This window comes from Peromyscus maniculatus, chromosome 19 (genome assembly GCF_049852395.1).
Source record: "Peromyscus maniculatus bairdii isolate BWxNUB_F1_BW_parent chromosome 19, HU_Pman_BW_mat_3.1, whole genome shotgun sequence".
Lineage (NCBI taxonomy): Eukaryota > Metazoa > Chordata > Mammalia > Rodentia > Cricetidae > Peromyscus > Peromyscus maniculatus.
The window spans coordinates 25,347,423-25,367,696 of NC_134870.1; the positions used below are offsets into that span (position 1 = coordinate 25,347,423).

General features: G+C 46.2%; 1 protein-coding gene across 2 annotated transcripts in view; it reads right to left on the reverse strand.

The window, feature by feature from the left end:
- Sil1 (SIL1 nucleotide exchange factor) overlaps positions 1-20,274 on the reverse strand; it is a 254,748-nt gene that overhangs the window by 142,618 nt on the left and 91,856 nt on the right. For both annotated transcript variants that reach the window (XM_076554972.1, XM_076554971.1), the window contains one exon: positions 14,555-14,693. In XM_076554972.1, coding sequence (XP_076411087.1) covers positions 14,555-14,693 — 139 coding nt within the window. The remainder of the gene's footprint in view (positions 1-14,554; positions 14,694-20,274) is intronic.

Here is a 20,274-nt window from a genome sequence, read left to right on the forward strand (position 1 = left end):
TTCACTTCAAGATCTGTTTTTAATGCTATGACTTTAGATCACTCCGTTCCACAGACTTGATTTTCCCCAAGTACCCTCTCTGGTAATGCTAATGTGTTTTTCCTCTCACTCTGACTGATCAGTGAAATGCATGGCTGGAAAGACTGGCTTGGAAGTCATTTCTCTGATGCTAACAGAATTGAGAAAGTATTCCCTCAGCTGCATACACCCCAACTATCCCTCCCTGCCCCCTGCCCCTCGGCTGCAGGTAGCAGCAGGTCATAGAGCAGGGAAGGAACGGAGGCAACAGTGGCAGGCTTTGAGGGGGAAGGGAGACAAGCTGAGAGCATGAACACCAGAGGGGTACCGGGGAGATGGCTCACTCGATAAAGTGCTTGTCACAGGCAGGAGCCCCGAGTTCAAAGCCCCTGCCCCCTCATAAAAGCAATGAATGATGGTGTCTACAGAGCAGCAGAGAGACCCCGTCTCCCACGGTCACGTGGGGGAGCTGCAGGGAAAAGCACTTGCTGCACAGCATGGGGACCTTAGTTCAAATGGCCAGCGCCCATGGGCGTGGCCACGCAAGCCTCTAACCCCAGCACTGCAGGAGGCCAACACAAGAATACGGCTGGATTTGCTGGCCTCCAGCCTAACTCCAGGTTCAGTGAGAGACCCCATCTCAAGGGAGTAAGTCGAGAGTGACAGAGCAGGACACCTGACACCCTCCTTTGGTCTCCACACAGGCACAAGCAAGCATGTATGTACACCACACACACTCTCCTCCACAAATATCCCCACACCTGTACAGACACATACACCACACACACACAAACAAAAAAACAGGAAGGGAAGAGGAGCATTTTGTCCAGTCACTCTACAACCAAGACACTGACTGGCCTCATCACAGTCAGATACAGTTTTAAAATAGGTGGGGAAATCCTAGAGTTGAAGGCAAACAACAGTTCTCTAACCACCCTGCAGAGGGCGCCACCTACTCCACTGTGTTTGGGATCATCTGGCTCTAACCCGAAGATGGAGTCCAGAAAACCAAGGAGAGGTGAAGCCCCTGCATCTGCCTCACTGACTGCTCCCCTCTTCTTATCAACAGGCTCCAAATGTCACTTGGTTCTGTTCCCATAGGGTCTTCACGGGGACTGTTCTCAGGCTCTCTCTCCACAGGTCTTTTGTTTTTCACTTCTTCGCTGTTTGGAGACAGGGTCTCATACGGCCCAGGCTGGCCTGGAGCTCCGACTCACTATATATAGGCAAGAATGACCCTACTTGCCCAGATTCAGGTATATTCCACCACACTCAGCAGATGACTCTACTTTAAACATGTTCACAAAGAACTTAACACAAGGAAAGCTTTAAGAAAAATCAAGAAGTAAAAAGAAAAAAGTTTTCTTCTCTATCCAATTGCTAGACTAAAATTCCTGGATCTTATTAACTCTCGATTATTCTTAGCCATGAGAAACATAATAGACAACCTCTGCTCTTCTGCCTAAAAGCCAGAGTTGGCAAACCCAGGAAATGCTAAGAGAAGGCTAAGCAAAGGATGTTCTCGAAACATCTAGGCTGTTGCTAGGGTGAGGCCCAGGAGAGATTGCTGTCTTTCCATGCTCCTGGAGTGGGAGGACTTTTACAAATATACTCCATTACTATTCCATAAACACTCACCTCTGCCCTGATAAACTAATTATGGATACAGGTAATCAAATTTCAAATTTTTTAATCCAAAGAAATAGTTTTCATCTTCTTAACAACAGTATTACACAAACTATAAATATACTTTTCTGGGAATTTAAAAAATATTAAATAAAGTTCAACTTTTGGTTTGCCCAAAATAACATAGTATGGAAAAGAAGGAAATATCAACAGCCTGTCAATTTATAAGCAGTAACAGTGAAGCCTTAACATGAGCAGAGACACAACCGGCCCCGCTGCAGCACAAGCAACAGCAGCCTGCAGAGCCAGGCACATGGGTGCCTCCAGCACTGCCGTCTCTGCAGGCACACTGGAAGAGCAGTAGCTGGCGAGTGCAGATGCCACTTGGACGGACGAGTCAACGCATCCCACGGACTCTCCCTGTCTTCAGAAAAGGGACGCTCAGAACTAGCTCACAGAGGGCCTTGCAGCTCTCCAGCTGACCAGAGCTCTTCCTCTCAAAGGCCCACAGACGATACAGACTCAGCCTCTTCACCAACCCACGGAGTAGAGATCTGCCGATCAGTGAAATGCATGGCTGGAAAGACAGGCTTGGAAGTCATTTCTTTGATGCTAACAGGATTGAGAAAGTATTCCCTCAGCTGCATACATCCCAACTATCCCTCAGCCGTCAGCACCTCACGCGGTAGCCATCCACTGTCCAGAGCTTGCTTTTAGAGTCACCAGCCTCTTGTGTATCTACTAGGCCCTTCCTTGTGCTTGGAGAGGCTGAACTCTGACCACTTGGTCCCCAAGTTCTCACAGTACTCCTTGCTAACCCTATTTTGTCAAGCATACAGTCAATCCCCCTTTTTCATCACTCAAGGCAGAACTCGCCCTCAGTTCGGCTAATATAAAGGAAGCTTCCTCAGCTTCTTCCAGATCTCTTCCCTTCCCATGCTTCCTTCCCACCTCTCATCCTAATTTCTAAAGCTCACGCCAATCAAGAGGTCATGACTTTTCCACCTGTCACCAAAATCACTTTGCCCTATCAACGACTTCCTGAATTTTTTGTTTTGTTTTGAGACAGAGTCGCTCTACATATCCCTGGCTGTCCTGGAACTCACTCTGTAGACCAAGCTAGCCTCAGACTCACAGAGATCTACCTGCTTCTGCCTCCCAAATGTTGGGATTAAAGGTGTGCGCCACTACGCCTGGCGTCCAGCCTGGATTTTAAATCCATCTGTACTGGTTCTTTCCTAACACATAAACAAATCTCTTCAAGAAGCCTCAGTGACTCTGTCCTGTTATGTTGTCACAGAGTCACATCCCCATCTAGGGTCCTCTCCATACCGTAAGCTCACACAGGCAAGCCTCAGCTATGCCTTCAGAGACTTCCTGACACCAAACACTATACTTGAAATGCTGCAAGAGTTCAACTAACGAAACATGAAACAAAACAGTTTTTTGACATGGCTCTCTCGGAGACCACACTTTAGGCTCCAGATTTGCTCTCCAACCCAGGCATCTACATCGTCCTTCTCTATCTCCTGCCTGCTACCATCACCCCTGGCTGGACTCAAGGACAGATTCATGGGTTATATGCACTTTCATACATTTGAAATCAACCAGCTATTGGAGCTCCTCACTTCTTGTCTCTTAAAGGGTCCTCTCCATAACACTACCATGCCATTATTTCCCAATACACCTTGCCTCTCTAGGCAAGGAAAGGCCGTAAGTCTGTGCTCACATTCAGGTCACTGTTTATGGTGCTTCCTCCACTCAAGCTTCCTCCCTTGTCCCCTCTCCTCCTCATCACCAAGTTACAGATCAATCCCTACGTGTGCTCTGCAAAAACTAAACACGCAACAAGTTCCAGAAAAGGGCCTTTGTTCCAGCTCTAGGCCAGCCCTTGAGAGCTGTTCTAAGCTCTGCTCAGTCCCCTTGAAGATGGCTCAAGGTATGTCACCAGCAGGGTGACGCCCATCCTAGAGAAAGGAGGGCAGCTGGAGCCATACAGAGTTTCTGAACTGAAGCAGAGTTCTTGGTCGGCACTGGTAATGGCAGCTAGTTTTCCATCATCCCCGCTCAGTCTAAGTTTTTCATCTCAGCCATTTGGGGAGCTGACCTTTGAAAGCCGAGGCTGTGCTCCTCTGATAAGCACTCTTGATTAAACCTTGGAGAGAACAGTTGGACGGAAGCAGAGGAAGGAGGGAGAAGGGACATAGGGTAAACATTAGGCACACAAATACTTGTTAAAAAGAGGCTGGCCAGCAGCTGCTCTCTATCACACTCAAGCCCACAGATTGTACCCTGGACACTGTCCCGAATCCCAAGCAGGCATGCTCTCGTTGGCAGAGCTCAGCCAACAGTACCGAGTGCCCTCGGCCATGGCAGTACCTGCAGTGGAGGGGGCAAGTCTTGTTGCCTGGGCCTCCGCCTGTCCAGGTTGGCAGTGGGGCTCAGATCTGGCTGCTGAGGGGCAGCAGAGCTATCCCTGCAGGCTAGAGAAGAAACTGCCTACATGAGAAACGAAGACATCGCAATGTCTCCACCGAGTCCTCTGGGGTCTTCATATATGTTAGCCCGCCACTCTTCTTCTAGTGCAGCCATTTGTCAGCCTGAAGAGGCCTGCCATCCTGCCTCCCTCAACAGAGTCCTGATAAACCAGGCAGCTTTGTGCACGCCCCCAACCCAGGCCCAAATCCATCACCACCACTTGCTATGGCTACTGTGACAGCCAGGGCTCAGAGTTCCTTATTTCTGAGCTTTCCTGTCACTGGGTTCAGTTTAGCAGGGATTCAAATGTCTTTGGGGATCAATAACATTGAAACATTGTTTTATGTTGTTCTGCTGTATTGAAAAGCTGGCTCTGGAGTTGGAAAGTTTCTGTCCTATGTCAGGTGAGCCACCTGATTTGTGACAGGAAAAAAAAGAGCAAGGCAGAGCAGCTAAAAAAAAATCTCGACTACTGGTTTCATTTAACTGCCTACAACTTTTGCTAAACCTTATCTCAAGATTTGTAACACTATTACACAAACTTTCTGTATCTCAAGATTTATAAGTTTACTAGATAAGGTTAAAAAAATCTATAAAACTGTAACAAAAGTTGACTTAAAACTTATAACACAGGGTTAATCATTAGACATTTATACATAGGTAGTCTTACCATTTAGGCTGTGAAACTAAGCACATAGATAGAACCACCAGCCAAAAACAACAACAACAACAACAACAACAACAACAAAAAGACCTAATCCATCAAAGTCCACAGTTCTGGGAAAGTCTCCATATGTATTAGCCTTGCTTTTTAACTCCTGTAGTTCTACGTCTAGTTAACTGTTCTAGTTAACTGAAATATGCCAACCCAAAACATGTTTAAAAACTCACCCTGAGAAAGGCTAACGGAGACTGACTTAATGTATGTATGTCTAGCGTCCTTGTCTTGGCTAACTTTGTTAAGCTTTAGCTGTTTTGATAAATTGAGTCATATAAGAAACTGTGATATTCTTCAATGGTGCAATATAAAAAGACCAGGGAAGTAAATTTGCCAGTCTCTCTATGGACTGTATTTATGTTGTAAAGTTTTATTTTATACTAAAAGAGCTTCAGTTCAAAATGGTAATTTTTTTTAAAGGCTAAACTTAACAAGGATAAAACTGTAAAATTCTTATCTTATAAAAGCTACAAACTTGCTATAAACTGTTAAAGATAATTAAGACATGCAAATTAAGTCACCTTATAAATCAAATTCTTTAATATGTTCAAAACTATACTCATAGTCATGCTAAATACAAATGTAACTCATTTACAGGGACAAGCTTTATTTAGCTTCCTGTATGTGTTTTCAATGTTAAACCTAAAACAAGTAAAGTTGATTTAAAATCAAGTATACTTAATAGAAGGCCCTCAAAACTTTTCAGAGATCTGCCAAATATGGCATTTAAAATGTTTAATTAAAAAAAAAACTTTCTGTGATAGACAGAAATGCAGACTCCTAGTGGTGACCCTAAGGTCTCCATAGAAAATGGTGGGGCACAGACCTGAATGTGGTAATACTAACCACTGGGCAAAGCTTCCCCATGACTTGCCGGCTACCAGGACCTGCCCAAACTGTGGACACTGTTGGGTTGACTGCCCTACTCTGCCTTGTCAAAGTCGGCAAGTTTTTCCAAGTTCCTCCTCCATGGGAAAATCTTTCAGACCCTCATGCTGTCCTGTGCAGCAGCTGAAGTTAAAATGCTGTCCTATGTGATAGCTGAAGACTTACAACCTCTGGCCCCAACAAAACACTCAAGACCACTACGGGAGCCTAGGGTAATCGTCCAGATAGCTGGTAAGTCTCTGCCATTTTGATTAATACACAGGCCATTTGGATTACACTTCCTGCTATAATTTCTCCTTCTCAGATCTCTGATGGTATTGGCGGCTAATTGTAGCTCTCTCGAGTTTCTACAGATATAAGGTCTCCTGCTGAAAAAGGCAGACACTGCTTACTTCACACTAAAAGATAAACTCACAAAACAGGTTTCAACGTAACTTTTACCTTCCTTTTTTTTAAATAACCGATTAAGTCAATTTATTAAAATAGTTGACTTCGGCAACTGCAATAGTGACTTCCTTCACCACAGGTGTATCACTTGTAGAGACTGTCTTGGCAGGCATGCACACCGGTTCTTTCGCGCCTCTGATCAGGACAGCACACACCTTCTCCGGCAACTTCATGCTGAGGCTGGTGAGCACGATTCGGATTCAGAGAGTCACCCCGGGTTCCACTGGTATCTTTAAAAGCCATGGCTGCAGCGCAGCTTCGGATTGCAGCGAGTTAGGACGGAAGCAGACTGAACAGAGCTCCACTGCACGCACCACCTTGTCTCAGAAAGTTTTTTACTATTCTTTTAATTAAAGTAACTTGCTCTCCAAAGACTACTCTCAATAATCAACCACTTATGTGTGTCTAATGATAACCAATTGGATAAAAAAATTAAAGTTTATGCAAATTATCAAAGTCTAAAAGTAATTTAAGTTATAAACATCTACAGATAAAAAAAGCCTAAATACGGCCGGGCGGTGGTGGCGCACGCCTTTAATCCCAGCACTTGGGAGGCAGAGCCTAGGCGGATCTCTGTGAGTTCAAGGCCAGCCTAGTCTACAGAGTGAGTCCCAGGAAAGGTGCAAAGCTACACAGAGAAACCCTGTCTCGAAAAATTTAAAAAAAAAAAAGCCTAAATAAGTTATGAGGGCCTAATAAAATTATTTCATATATGTAAATACAAATTATAAAGATATAAAAAATGATTTTTTTTCTTCTGGTTTTTTTCAAGACAGGGTTTCTCTGTGTAGTTTTGGTGCCTGTTCTGGATCTTGCTCTGTAGACCAAGCTGGCCTCGAACTCAGAGATCCACCTGGCTCTGACTCCTGAGTGCTGAGATTAAAGGTGTGCACCACCACCACCCAGCCATAAAAAATGATTTTAAAATGAGAGCTATTTCATATTTCTTCTCTCCTCTATGCTATTGTTATACTAAGACTTCAAAAGTTCAAAGTTTAACATTAATCAACAAAGTTCTAATAAGATGGAAAATCACTAACTACTATTATCAGTCACAAGCTCAAAATTTTAAAATTCCTCTAGTTGTCTTCAAAATATAGATGCCTCTCATCGTGCTAAAAAAAAAAAAAAAAAATCTCTGTCCAATCTATATACCCAGCCCTTTGGACAGAAAAAAAAGGTTCAGGAATTTTAACCCAAAGCCATAGCTTTTGCTATGACTCAAAGATGTGAGTCTACTTCAGCTGTTCTGGACACCTGTCAGCTGCTCTTTCTACAGTAGGATTTCAGTACTGACTACAAACAACGGTAATTTAAGTTTGAGACAATTGAGAAAGTCATAACTTAGATCCACCTCTCACAGGCCAAAGGGACTCCAGATAAATACTCCTGTCAATCAACAGCCTACACTCCCCGCCTATTGCCTATTCCTGGGGGAGGGGGGGAGGCTCCAAATAGAAAGGGTTCCTTTAAGTTCTTCAACTCCTGTCCCTGGTCTGCATCTGTCTTGTCAGAGTTCCACTTGGCTGGTAGACACCATCCAGGAATCAGAAGTGGACTACAAACTGCTCCAAAGGTGACCTACACCACACCAGCCCCAGGTAGTCCTACAAAACCGGAAAGCCCTGGACTTGTTGAAAACTGATGTAAACTAGTCTAGCAGTTATGATTGCTCCCTGACTCTTCAGTTGGGCCAATAAACCAGATGCTTTTGATAAATGCTGCATTGTTCTAATTGCCTCCCGACCTCTGACTAACATTCCAACCCTCCTGGGCCCTGACAAGAGCATCCTAATTTCACCTGAGAAGAAGCAGCAGAAGAGAATACATCATCCCTATCCTCAAAAGAAGGCTGGAATGTTAGATCAAAAGGAAACTCCCTTGCAAAGGGAACAAAATGGCTACCTACAGTACCATTAATACCTACAGTACCATTAACATCTATAGTACCATTAACACCTACAGTACCATTAACACCTACAGTACCATTAATACCTACAGTACCATTAACACCTATAGTACCAAAATTATATGACCTTTAAAATTTTGTTCTTTCTATGCTAACCAAACAGATATAACAAACGAGCAGGCCATGCATCTTTCAATGTGTTACAAATTTTGTTTCCCTCCAAATAAAGAATGCTAAGATCCTATCAAGGACTTGATAGGCACACATAAGACAAGGAGCAATGATAAACCAGCCTGCCTCCATCTTGGGCCTGAGAGCCATCTTATAGTAAAGACAAACTGAGTTTATTCTTGTTTATGATTAAATCTCTGTTTCTCAAGGACTGGGCTATGACCCACCTGTAATCTTAACTACAAATGGTTCTGTACTGCTTGTTCCAGGAAACGGCAACCATGCCTTTGTTTCAAAAGGCTATTATGACCACCTTGTTATGATCATGTTATTATGATTTCCTTGTTATGGCCACCTTGCAACCATGTCTTTGATTCAGGAGGTTGCTATGACTAATTTGTGATGCTTATGTTCTGCTTCTGTAACCCCACCACCTACTCCTGAACTATAAAAACCCTTATTTTCCCGTGTCTAATGCTCATCTCCTGAACCTGCCTTTAGGGAGAGACAGCCCATGTACACGAATAAAAAAAAAAAGCTTGCTATAATTAGTTTGGCCACGATGATTTGGGTCAGTAGTCTTTCTCCTCGAATCGGTGGGATTAACAATTCCCTCTACCCCTGACAAACTTTCATTAACAAGAAACAAAGCAGATGCTCAGAGCAGACAATGCTTAATCAAGGCTGGGAAAGTGACAGTATTAGAGGAAGGGGAACCAAAAAATAGGTAGAAAATGAATGGATTCCATTTTTAGTGAATCCCTAGAAGACTTGAAAGGCCCTAAACTAGGAAAGGAAAGCACTGTACAGGTGAATGAACCAAAGATAGGCTCTTCTGAGCACCTCATCTTGAAAGGTTGCTAGGGGCAGCAACTGGGGCCCAAACGAAGGTAGAGCCAAGCATGAGGCGCACACCTTTAATCCCAGCAGTTGCAAGGCAGCAGCAAGCAGATCTCTGTGAGTTAGAGGCCAGCCTGGTCTACACAGCAAGTTCTAGGCCAGCCAGTGCTACACAGTGAGACCCTGCAAGAGAAAACAAAACAAACAAAAACCTCACAAAGCTCCAGTTTCCTCGCTCCAGTCCCCCTCCACATTTTCAAAACTACATTTAAGCCAGAGTGAAAGATCAGCCAAGAGATGACTCTTCTTTACACCATTTCCTCCTGATGGCAACCAACAAGTCCCATAGCTCCACTCTGGTAAGGCACATATTTCAGGTATGGACTGGCCTTAGTCTTCTCCTAGGCTCCCACCCACTGCTCGTGGACACCCCATGCCCTGGGGATATACACTGTTTCAGTGTGGGATGGATTGAAAGGAGAGATGAGGCTTTTGGGGGCATCCTGAAGAATGTGATGCTCTGTAAGGATGGTCATTTTGCCTCTCGACCACAGACCTGAAGAGGCTGCAGACACACTGGAAGGTCTGAACCTTAGTCTCACCTCAACTGCAACCTGTGACATGCATAAACAAACAAACAAACAAACAAACAACTGATCTTTCTTTGCCCTGCACCCCTCATCACAATGCTTCTAAAATGTATAAAATTTCCCTAAGTGACAAGAGACTTGTTATTCACAACCAAGTGCCTTTCAACCATGTCAGAATTTATGCTAATAAGTGACTCTTGGTGGGGATTCAGGTAACTTCAGCATGGAGACTGGTCACCAGAAGGACTACTTCAAAATTTGAGGGCTGGAATTTTAAGAACCACTCTCTATGCCTGAGGAGTGCAGGGGAACTGAAGATTGATCACCTACGGCCACTGCTTGGCATCAATCATGCTGTGTAATGCCACTTCCATTTAAGGTCCTAGACCATAGGCTTCGGAGCTCTTCCTGAATGACGTTTGAAGTGGAAAATGGTGGACCCACAGAGGGCATGGGAGCTGGGCAGACAGACCACCACATGACTCTCAGAGTTCACTGTCTGAACCTCTTCTCCTTAGCTGCTCCCAGGTTGCATTCTTTTTTGTTTTTGGGGAGGTTTGGGGTTTTTTGTTTGTTTGTTGTTTTTTGGTTTTTTTCAAGACAGGTTTTCTCTATATAGACCCGGCTGCCCTGGAACTCACTCTGTAGCCCAGGCTGGCCTTGAACTCACAGAGATCCGCCTGGCTCTGCCTCCCAAGTGCTGGGATTAAAGGCGTGCGCCACCACCGCCTGGCTCTGCGTTGCATTCTTGAACCAAACAGATATACTTAAGCAGTGTGTTCTGAGTTGTTTTTTGTTTTGTTTTGTTTTAAGGTTTGTTTTTATTTAAAGTGCGCGTATGTGTGTGTGAGGATGCCCTGGAGTGGGAGTTAACAGACACTTGTGAGGTGAGCTGCCATGTGGGTGCTAGGAATTGAACCCAGGTCCTCTGGAAGAGCAGCCAGTGCTCTTAACCGTTGTGTTATCTCTCTAGCCCCTCTGAGTTTATTTAATTATCAAACCTGAGGAGAGGGTGTGAGAATTCTGGGTAGTAAGAGGTATAGGTAGCCCACGATTTAGAAGTGGCAGATGAAATGGGGACAGTCATGGGGGACCGAGCCTTTAACTTGGGGATCCAATACCAATCCTTAGTACACAGCACTAGAATTGAACTGATTCCTTGAACACAGAACAAATGAACCACACAGCCCCTCTAAAGCTGCAAAGGATCAAAGGCCCCAGAGGAACAGCCTTGCTGTCACCCTGACTAGGGTCAGATGCTCCTTCAGACAGATGTCCAGAGCCTGGAGGAAATCAGGCTCCTCTTTTAAATACTTGAAACCAGAGTAGTTGGTGCACTCTAAATGAGGTTTTTAAAATTCAATTCCCTCTTATTGCTCGTGTAGATCTGAAATGATCTGACCAGATGGCTGGCGCTCTGTAATTCTTGGATTGCTCTCATCAGTTGTTGATGATTTCCATTTTTTTTTTCACCCATCACATAAACGTGTTCCTGCACAGACTTCCTGCATGCTCCCATTGACTGGGCTCTAATACCATTATTTCAGGGATTCTCACAGCCGCCTTCAAGTCAAATCAGGCCATAAGAAGTCTCAGGTTGAGCTTGGCTGTGCTTTCCTGAGCCCAGAGGGGCCAAACAGGTAGGACTGGGGTGGCCTGTGTCCAGGTGTCCTCCTCACCTCCACTTCTGCTGCAAGTCCCCAAAGAAAGGGAGCAAAGGTGAAGTTTGTAAATGAGAACATATTGAGTATGTCCTGTTTGTCAGGCCCTTTGAGAAACAGCTTACACACACACACACACACACACACACACACACACACACACACACACACACACACACACACACACACACCTTGCTTTATTCTCATAACACTTCTGAAGTTATTACTCACATTCCTATTTTCAGCTATGGAAACCAAGGTTTAGAGACTGAGCAGCCTGAGCACCCACAAGCTCAGGCCCACTGGGTTCTCGGCACTAGAGAGGGCCCTGGCCCGGGCCCTGCCCCACCAATGGCCTTTTTGGTGTTTCTGTATTGTCCGTGAGGCTGTAAGCTCAGACACAGGGGGCTCGGGTCTATTTTGTTCCTTAGGAAGACCGCATGGCACAGGGTTTAAGCTGGGCTTTAGCTGTCTGGATTTTGACTCTTCCAGTTGTTGTTTGTCTAAGTAATTTCCTCTTGCTGAGAATGAGCTTTGTCTGTAAAAATGAGGGTAGTTTCAGCATCAGAGTCAAGGCTTAGTAAATGTGAGCTCTTATTGATATCTCAGCTACAAGAATAGCACCTGGCACAAAGTGGGGTCTCAGGAAATGCTCAGGGAAGACAAGTCATGGGATCTGGCTGTGACCAGTGTTTTACACTGACAAGTGGCACAGGATCCCGGGACCCAGGCGTCCTCAGCTCCAGGACAAATGACTCAGTTCCCTGCCCACAACCAAGAGGACCCGCCAGCAAGCAGCTTTCCCCTGCATGCTCACAAGCAGCTGCTGCTGGATCCACACGCAAACGCTGGTGCTGCGCCTCCGCTAGGTGAGGCAGATCCCAAAATAAACCCAAGACAGAGAGACAGAAAAACCCCTTCCAGGAACAGCAGCAGCTCCCAGGGACGACACTGACAGTAGTAACCGAGGCAGGCAGGCTGCAGGGGAAGTAGCTGTCTCAGTGCTGTGTGCTGAATCAAGTTCCCACCTGGCCTAGTGGGAAGACCTGAAAAGTCATGTGCTATCCCCTAGTGCGCCAGGCTGCAGCAGGTGGTCTGGCAATCTGCCTTCCAAGGAGCCTAGCCCACAACTCATAGTCTCTATACTCTAGCATTCTTCCCTTTGAGGCAAAAGGAAGTTAGAGGTACAGCCTTTCCTTAAGAGGCCAAATGTTCTTTGAACAACAGGGCAGAACTGGTAGGCCTAGACAGGATCAACAACTATCTATATAAACTTACCATTTTCTTTAAAATCCTCCAAAGTACCCACCATTTTCCTGTGCCTGCCTCTGGCTCTCAAGCAAGAAAACACTCCACTAAACTTTCTGTTTGTGTTTATCCCTACCCTCTTCAACTGCCATTGGAGGAGAAAGGGAGACCATTTCATAACCATCAAAGTCTTTCCTTCACACCCCGAGTCCCCCTCCCCGGGTAAGACCACTAGGAGAAGAAGGCTGTGTGCTCATGCACCCTCAGAGGTGTCCAACTCCACAATTGGACTGAAGATATGTGCAAGTGAAAAACTGACCTCAGAAAACCAGAACACCGAAGTGATGCCTTCATGACATGCACTGGGTAGAAGACTTGGTATCCACAGTGTGCTCAGATGCAACAGCCTTTGCAGCAGCTTCAAGAGAATTTAGTACAGAAGCGTTTACAAGGAGCTCTTGAGAAACTACGGGGTAGAGGGTGTTGTCAAAGGAGCATCACGTTAAACGTAAGACAAGTGCTTCTCTCCAGTTCTCCTGAGGCTCTCAGAGCCCACTCCTCACTCCAGTCACACAGTCTCTGGCTCTTCCTTCCCAAGTATTCATGCAGCAGCTCTTGAGCCATTAGCCACAAGCAGCTCCACTAGGGCTAGGCAAGTCTCAAAATCAGAAGTATGAGCCCTGTTCTGTTCGCAGTATAGACCAAAGGCTTGAAGGAGGCTACTGACCCAGCCAAAGGAACAGAGTCGAAGTAGGAACCCAGAACATCGGCTCCAATCTATCCAAGCACTTGCCTGTTGAAAGAAAACCAGCGACTCTCCATAAAAGCAGAGGGCACAGCCACATCTTTACCTCCCCACTCCTGAGAGCCTCTCTAAGGTATTCCTCAGTGACCAAGTTCTGTTCCCAAGGAAGCTGAGAGAGGACAGGCAGAGTTGGACCTGCTGAATCAAAGGCCTCTGTTCTTAAACTTCCCTCTGCCTGACGCCATTAGCTCCCACTGGGCTTCTCTGGTGCTTCAGCACTCTCGGGTGGCAGCGACTACCCACACGCAAGCCGAGCAGGAGCGGCACTGCTGGCCGGCATGGCAAACACTATCCCTGGCAGCACAGCAGCATGGGGGCCGTGAGGACACAGGGATGGACGGATCCAGCAAGGACTGATGAAACCGCACTACGTCTACTGCCAGGCCTGGCCGTCCCCTCTGCCATGGTCCAGGACACCAACAGCTTGCACCTGAGGACAGCCAAGGGCAGCTGGAAATGGGAAGGAGGTGGGAAGAGAGCAGACCAAGGCTCTGAGGTCAATGACACATGACAAGTTAGATAAATAACAGGACAAGTTATCCAACCTCCCTGAGCCTCAGTATTCCCACTGGGTAATAAAGATAGTAACAACTGTATTGCTATGAAATCAAAGACCTCACACCAGGAAGTCAGCCACACACTTGAATATGGTACGCATTTCCCAATTACAGACTACTGTCATTATTACCTGAAACCCTTGACTCAGGGTCATAAAAGGGTTAGAAAGTTGTTCCTTCTGAAGATGCCCCAATTATGATCAGGCAAGGACCAGCCCCTTCTTTTCCTTGGCATGGGTTCCTTTAACAGAAGATCTGGGGCCCTGCACCAGTGCTCAGGATTCTCCCATGAACACTAACTATTTCAGCAGCACTGAGCAGAGCAGCAGAGCCCAAAATAGCATTTGCAGAGCAAAGCACATGTCACTGCCTCTCCTGTGCTTCAGAAGTGCAGGGAGACAAAGTTTCCCATCACTTGCTCAGAAAGCGCGGCCACCCACCACAAGCCTCCCTTCCAGGGCACTCATATGCCACAAACTCTGCTAGAAGATGACGGTCCCCAGGCCCCACTCTGATGGTCACCACGAGAATGGCTGCTCCCAACCTTCAAGAACAAAGGACCTTTGTGTATTTCAAAGGAACAGAGCGGGTCTGGTACCTGGTCGAAGAACCTGCCACTCTTGAGTCGGCTGAAACACCTCCAGGATCTCAGAGTCCAGCTCCTCTTCTCCTCTGGTTTCCTTTGTCTCTGATTCCTTGTGGATCCTCTTCTCTGTGCTGGTGAGCGCAAAATTATTCTGAGAAAAGAAAATAGTGCATGACCCACCACTACAAGGGCCCAGGCAAGAAGAGCAACAGCTTGAGACCCTCCGCTCTTCCTGTCTGCACCTCCCACCTTCAGACACGTTTAGACACTTGCAGTTCCTTTCACAAGGTCAGCCCAGAACCAGCGTGTGAGGTGATATGGTCTGGAGTATATACAGTACTTTTATACATGTATAAGGAATACCCCCAGAAGATTCCATACTCTCTTGAGGGGGTAACTAAATGCTAGGGAGAAGGTTAGCACAGTCGCTACTTTCTAGTTAACTTCTTGCTACAGACAAGCTGGTTGGTGGCCGAGGGCTACTTGATTCCCAAGCAGTCTGGCAGACCCACTGGGGACCAATAGGGCATAAATGTCCTGAAACATTCCAAACCATGGAGTAAGAATTCCAAGTGGGAATGTGGGTTCTAACTGGGCCAAGGCAAGAACATGTCCAAGTAGGAAACTGCTTCCCCAAACATGCTTCTTTCTAATCATGAACACCAGGGGAGAATAAGATGAAGTCTGTGGAGCACTCAGAGAGTGGGAACATGAGCACCAAGTATTATTCATTTTGCTTCTTCCTGGTATCCCTTTTTTAAAGTTTATTTTTATTTTATGTGTATGAGTGTTTGCCTGAATGCATGTGTCTGCGTGTGAGCAAGTGCGCATGTGTGCCTGCAGAGCTGGCCTCCCACATTTAAACCTGTATTTGCAGGAAAGTAGTCATGTGAGCCTCAAGAGCCTGGAAGCAGAGGGTTCCAGAGCTCGGGGCAGTGACATGTGGGACAGTGAGGGAGCTCACACCAGCACACAGGGGGCTGTCCCTGCCTCCCAGCTCTGCATTACTCTTCATCCCTTTCCCATGGATTTCTTCGAGTCTCCCCTTGAGCCACGTCTGTGCTGAGGACTTCACCTCGGTTTGATTTCTCAACCATTCTAAGCCTCCTGGGAGGTGTCATGTGCATACACTCCCTCAAGCAGCACCCCAGCACTAGAAAGGGACTCCCACCTGCCTGGGACCCACAGTGTCTCGTCTTTAATTAGCTGTCAGAAGAAAGGTTAAGGTGTTAAGGTATTGCTGATGACAATACAGAACCCTTCTAAGAATTTTCACATTTTAACTAGAAATAAAAGCATGAAATTTAGGTGGCAGAATTTCACACCTTGTTAAGGACCAGAAAGGAAAATATCTTGAGCAAAAAGAGGCTCTTAAATCATCTCACAATTAATGAGATCACTGACTATGGCATAGAGGTAAAGAACTCAAGCTCTCTGTCATATAACACAAAATTCATTGTTTTGTGTGATTCTGAGCAAGTTATTTAACTTTTGAAGACTAGGTTTCTACACCTGTAAAGTAGAAATAACAATCTCTAGTTCATATTTTAGATGAGATACTGTAATGCAAGCACTAGCCCTAACAACATTGTACTTATCATCATCACGGTCAAGCCCAGCCTCAGTTACATAAGCAAGTGCAAGGCCAGTGTACACTATATAAGACCCTGCCAATGGGGAAAGGAAGAAGGGTCAGGAGAGAGAAAAGTGTGTAGAAAGGAGAAGAAATAAGAGACAGAGGGAGAGATTGAGTATGAATTAAGAGCAGGATAGGAGATGTGTCGTGAGGCTACAGAAGAGAGCCTGCCAGGAAGATGTGGCCATTCAGGATTGCCAACTGCCAAGACTCCTGGGGCAGGTACTGGGTCCATCTGTTATCACTGTATGCCCAAGACCTATCACCCAAGACTTAGTTCATAATGGCTGAATGAGTGAGTGAGTGAGTGAATGAGTGAATGATGAATGAATGACACTTCATAGGCAGGTGTGACTTTGGGGCCTTAGAATAAGGCAATCCCCAACCCCTGAGTCTTCTGCAGACAGGTAGTAAGCAGTACCATATTCTAGAATAAGACTACTTTATCTAAGTACCCAGAACCTATGTACTCTAGGACCAAGCCATGCAAAGGCAGCCCCTGGCCAAAAGCACTAGGAGACAGGATTAGAACAATATTAATAAAAATTACCTCCGAGCTGTACAGATCAAATCCTCCAGGAGCCAGGCAGGAATGGCCGAAAATGAGTGAAGCGGGCCAGGTGGGTACGGCAGGGAGCACCAGGCTGTGAAGCGCAGCCCTCCCCCCTCACCAAGGCAGCTGCCACTCCTCCGTCCGGCCCTAGCACACAACTTGAACACACAGAAATCTGCTCATGTTCAGCATGTAAGAAGACCAGACCAAACACCCAAGTTTTAAACTGCAGTTTTGCTTTAGTTACCAAGAGGTAATTCCTGGATGTGTGACAGTGAGCAGGAGAATAATTCTCATAACCTAGAGGAGCAAGAAGTCCTTCGTTGTATGACAGACTTTTTGTGGGGAGATGCAACACACAGGCCTACTTGTGTCAGCAAAGGACCCCAGGACAGACCAAAGTATGACTGCATCGAAGTCCCATCTGGTGAACCAATGAGTTTGTTTGCTGAGGTTACTGTCAGGAGTATTGGTGAGGGATCACTCACTATAAGGGGTGGTGGTAACTCAGAGGCAGCGGCATTACCAGAAATCCCACACCAGCAAGGGTACCCACTCCCACAAAACCTGCCGCCCTGGTGTCCTCCACACAGCTTACATGCACCTCCACAGTCTCGGTCTCTGCAGTCTGGGTGGTCAGTCTCCACCCACACCCACCCCTGAACTGCTCACTCCCTTTTACACCATGGTAGGCCCCCTAAGAATCTTCCCAATTTTTATTCTTCCTCTACGTGTGACCTGGTTACTTCCTCCAGCCTCCCCTCCTTGGGCAAATGTTACAACTTGGAGGGGATGCTGTAATGTGGGGAACATGCCATTCAACGCCCTTTAAAGTCCAGGCAGGACTAGCAGTGTTCATGCTGATGGCTAGGACATAGGAAAAGCTGCTTTTCTGGATTTCATTAACAAAGGTAACAGACCAGGTTCACCAGCAACAGAGCTGACTACAGGTACCTGACATGCTTCCCTCCATAACAAAGGACCGACATGTAAACAATAGCTTTCGCACTAGTTAGTATTCGAGGTACAGACTTGAGTGTGGTGGGGATGCGGCAGAGACATTACAAAGAATGGAGATGCATCCTGGTCTTGTTAAGAAGGGAACCAAGTACACACAATCTACTGTCCCTCTCAACTAGAACCACTTGGTGGGGAAAGAGCAAGCAGGAGGCCCCCACAGTCCTCACTCAGGCCACTGACCATTGACAGACAGACACCTGAAGCACTGACTGACTGCTGGAGAAGCCTGTCACTCTTACGGGTCCTGAGCCCAGTCCGGAGAGCTGTCACTGAGTTACCGTGGAGAATGAACTCAGCCATCCTGTGCCTTCCTCTCCACAGGCTCCTGTGCTGTCTTGAGGCTTTGCCCACTTAGGATCCTGGGGAGCAGTTAGCCACAGTTTAGCCAACTCAGCCCTGGAGGCAGAATGACAAGCAGCACTGAGCAATGGAGCTGGTTAAGCTCTGTGTGCCCCAGGAAGCAGCTAGGCTGTGCATTCTTGGGATCTCTGCCTCCTGGAGGCCCTGCAGAGCACACAGCCAGCCTGCCTTAAGCACTGTCACTAGGCAACCATTGGTCACATATACAAACTCCCTTTCTGGGTCCACTGGTGCGACCCTGCGCCTGTCCAATGCTCAGACACATGGTCCTCGCAAACAGACCGGAACCACGGTTCTGCTGCCCTGCTGCTTCCTGTGTGCAGGCCCTCTAGAGTAGCCAGCAGAAACTGACAGGCAGTCCACACCCACAACCAAATATGCCACACCCAGAGCTGCCAGCAAATCCACCTAAGAGAATTGAGGTGCAATCCACCAATTCCTGCAGCCTAGGCCACGAACACACCTCGGACATCACCTATACTGATTACAGCTGAAGAAGCTACAAGCTCTAAAGTACTCATCTAGACCCAAAGTCAACACAACCTATGCTGTTGGTATCCCAGCGCTCACTGTCAGGGCTGCACACACCTGTGATCTCAGCATTCTGGAGGACACTGCAGTAGGAGAATCTCAAGTTTAAAACCAGCCTGGGCTACAAAACAAGACACTATCTCAAAACAAAATAAAACAACAAAACAGAAGCTACCCTGGGGTGGGATGCAGAGATGGCTCAGTGATTACGAGTACTGCTTGCTCTTCCAGAGGACAAGTTCAATTCTCCACACCCTCATGGTGGTTCACAACTGTCTGTAACTCCAGTTCCAGGGCATCTGACAACCTCTTCAGACCTCTGAAGGCACAGGATATACACAGAGTACACAGATACAAATGTAGGCAAAAATACACAAAATATAAATATTCTTTTAAAAAAGCTACCCTATAAAATTAGTAGAAGTGCCCAGTGCGGTGGCACACGCCTTTGATCCCAGCACTTGGGAGACAGAAGCAGGCAGACCTCTGAGTTTGAGGCCAGCCTGGTCTACAAAGCAAGTTCCAGGACAGTCAGGGGTTCCCTGTCTCAAAACATGACTCCACCACCACCACCACCACCACCACCACCACCACCACCACCACCACCACCACCACCCCCGCCCCAAAGATAGAAGCAACTAAGCCACCAAATGCACAAATATCAATGTGGAAAAACAAGCAGTGTAAAAGCAAAAGTAACACCATGGCTAAAATGGAACAAAATAACAACAAACACAAGGAAAAGGAAATTAATGAACCACCTGAAAAAGAATTCATGATAATGGTCTTAAAATTTAATGAGATAATACAATACAGATATCACAACAAAATCAGGAAGAGAATTCATTACATGAATGATAAGCGCAGCAGAGAGACAGATTAAAAAGAAACAAATCTACAGCTAAAGAATTTAACAAGTGAACGAGAAATACAGTGGAGACAGCCTTAGCAATCAGGGAAATGCAAATTAAAGTAACTCAGATATTCTATCTCACCCCAGTCAAAATGCCTACCATCAAGAGAAACGACTGGGAGCTAAAGAGATGGCTCAGAGGTTAAGAGCACAGGCTGCTCTTCCTGAGGTTCTGAGTTCAATTCCCAGCAACCACATGGTGGCTCACAACCATCTGTAATGAGATCTGGCGCCCTCTACTGACCTGCAGGCAAACATGCAGACAGAATACTATATACATAATGAATAAAATAAATCTTAAAAAAAAAATAGAGACATTAAAAAAAAGAAAGAAAAATGACTGGGTCATATGGCAGGTTGTATGTTTAGCTTTTTGAGGATTCTCCATCCTGATTTCCAGAGTGGCTGTACCAGTCTTCACTCCCACTCACAGTGAATAAGGGGTCCCTTGTTCCTCGACAACACTTGTTGCCAGTTGTTCTATTGATCTTTGACATTATGATTTAGGTGAGATGAAATCTCAAAGTTGTGTGATATTTTGTTTGTGTTCTGACAAAGCTTGTCTGGAGATAAGAGGGTGGAGCTAGCCACTAGTTAACCATAAAGCCAGGCACTCGTGGCTCACACCTTTAATCCCAGCACTTGGGAGGCTCACACCTTCAATCCCAGCACTGGAGAGGCTCACGCCTTTAATTCCAGTACAATTGGGAGGTGGAGAC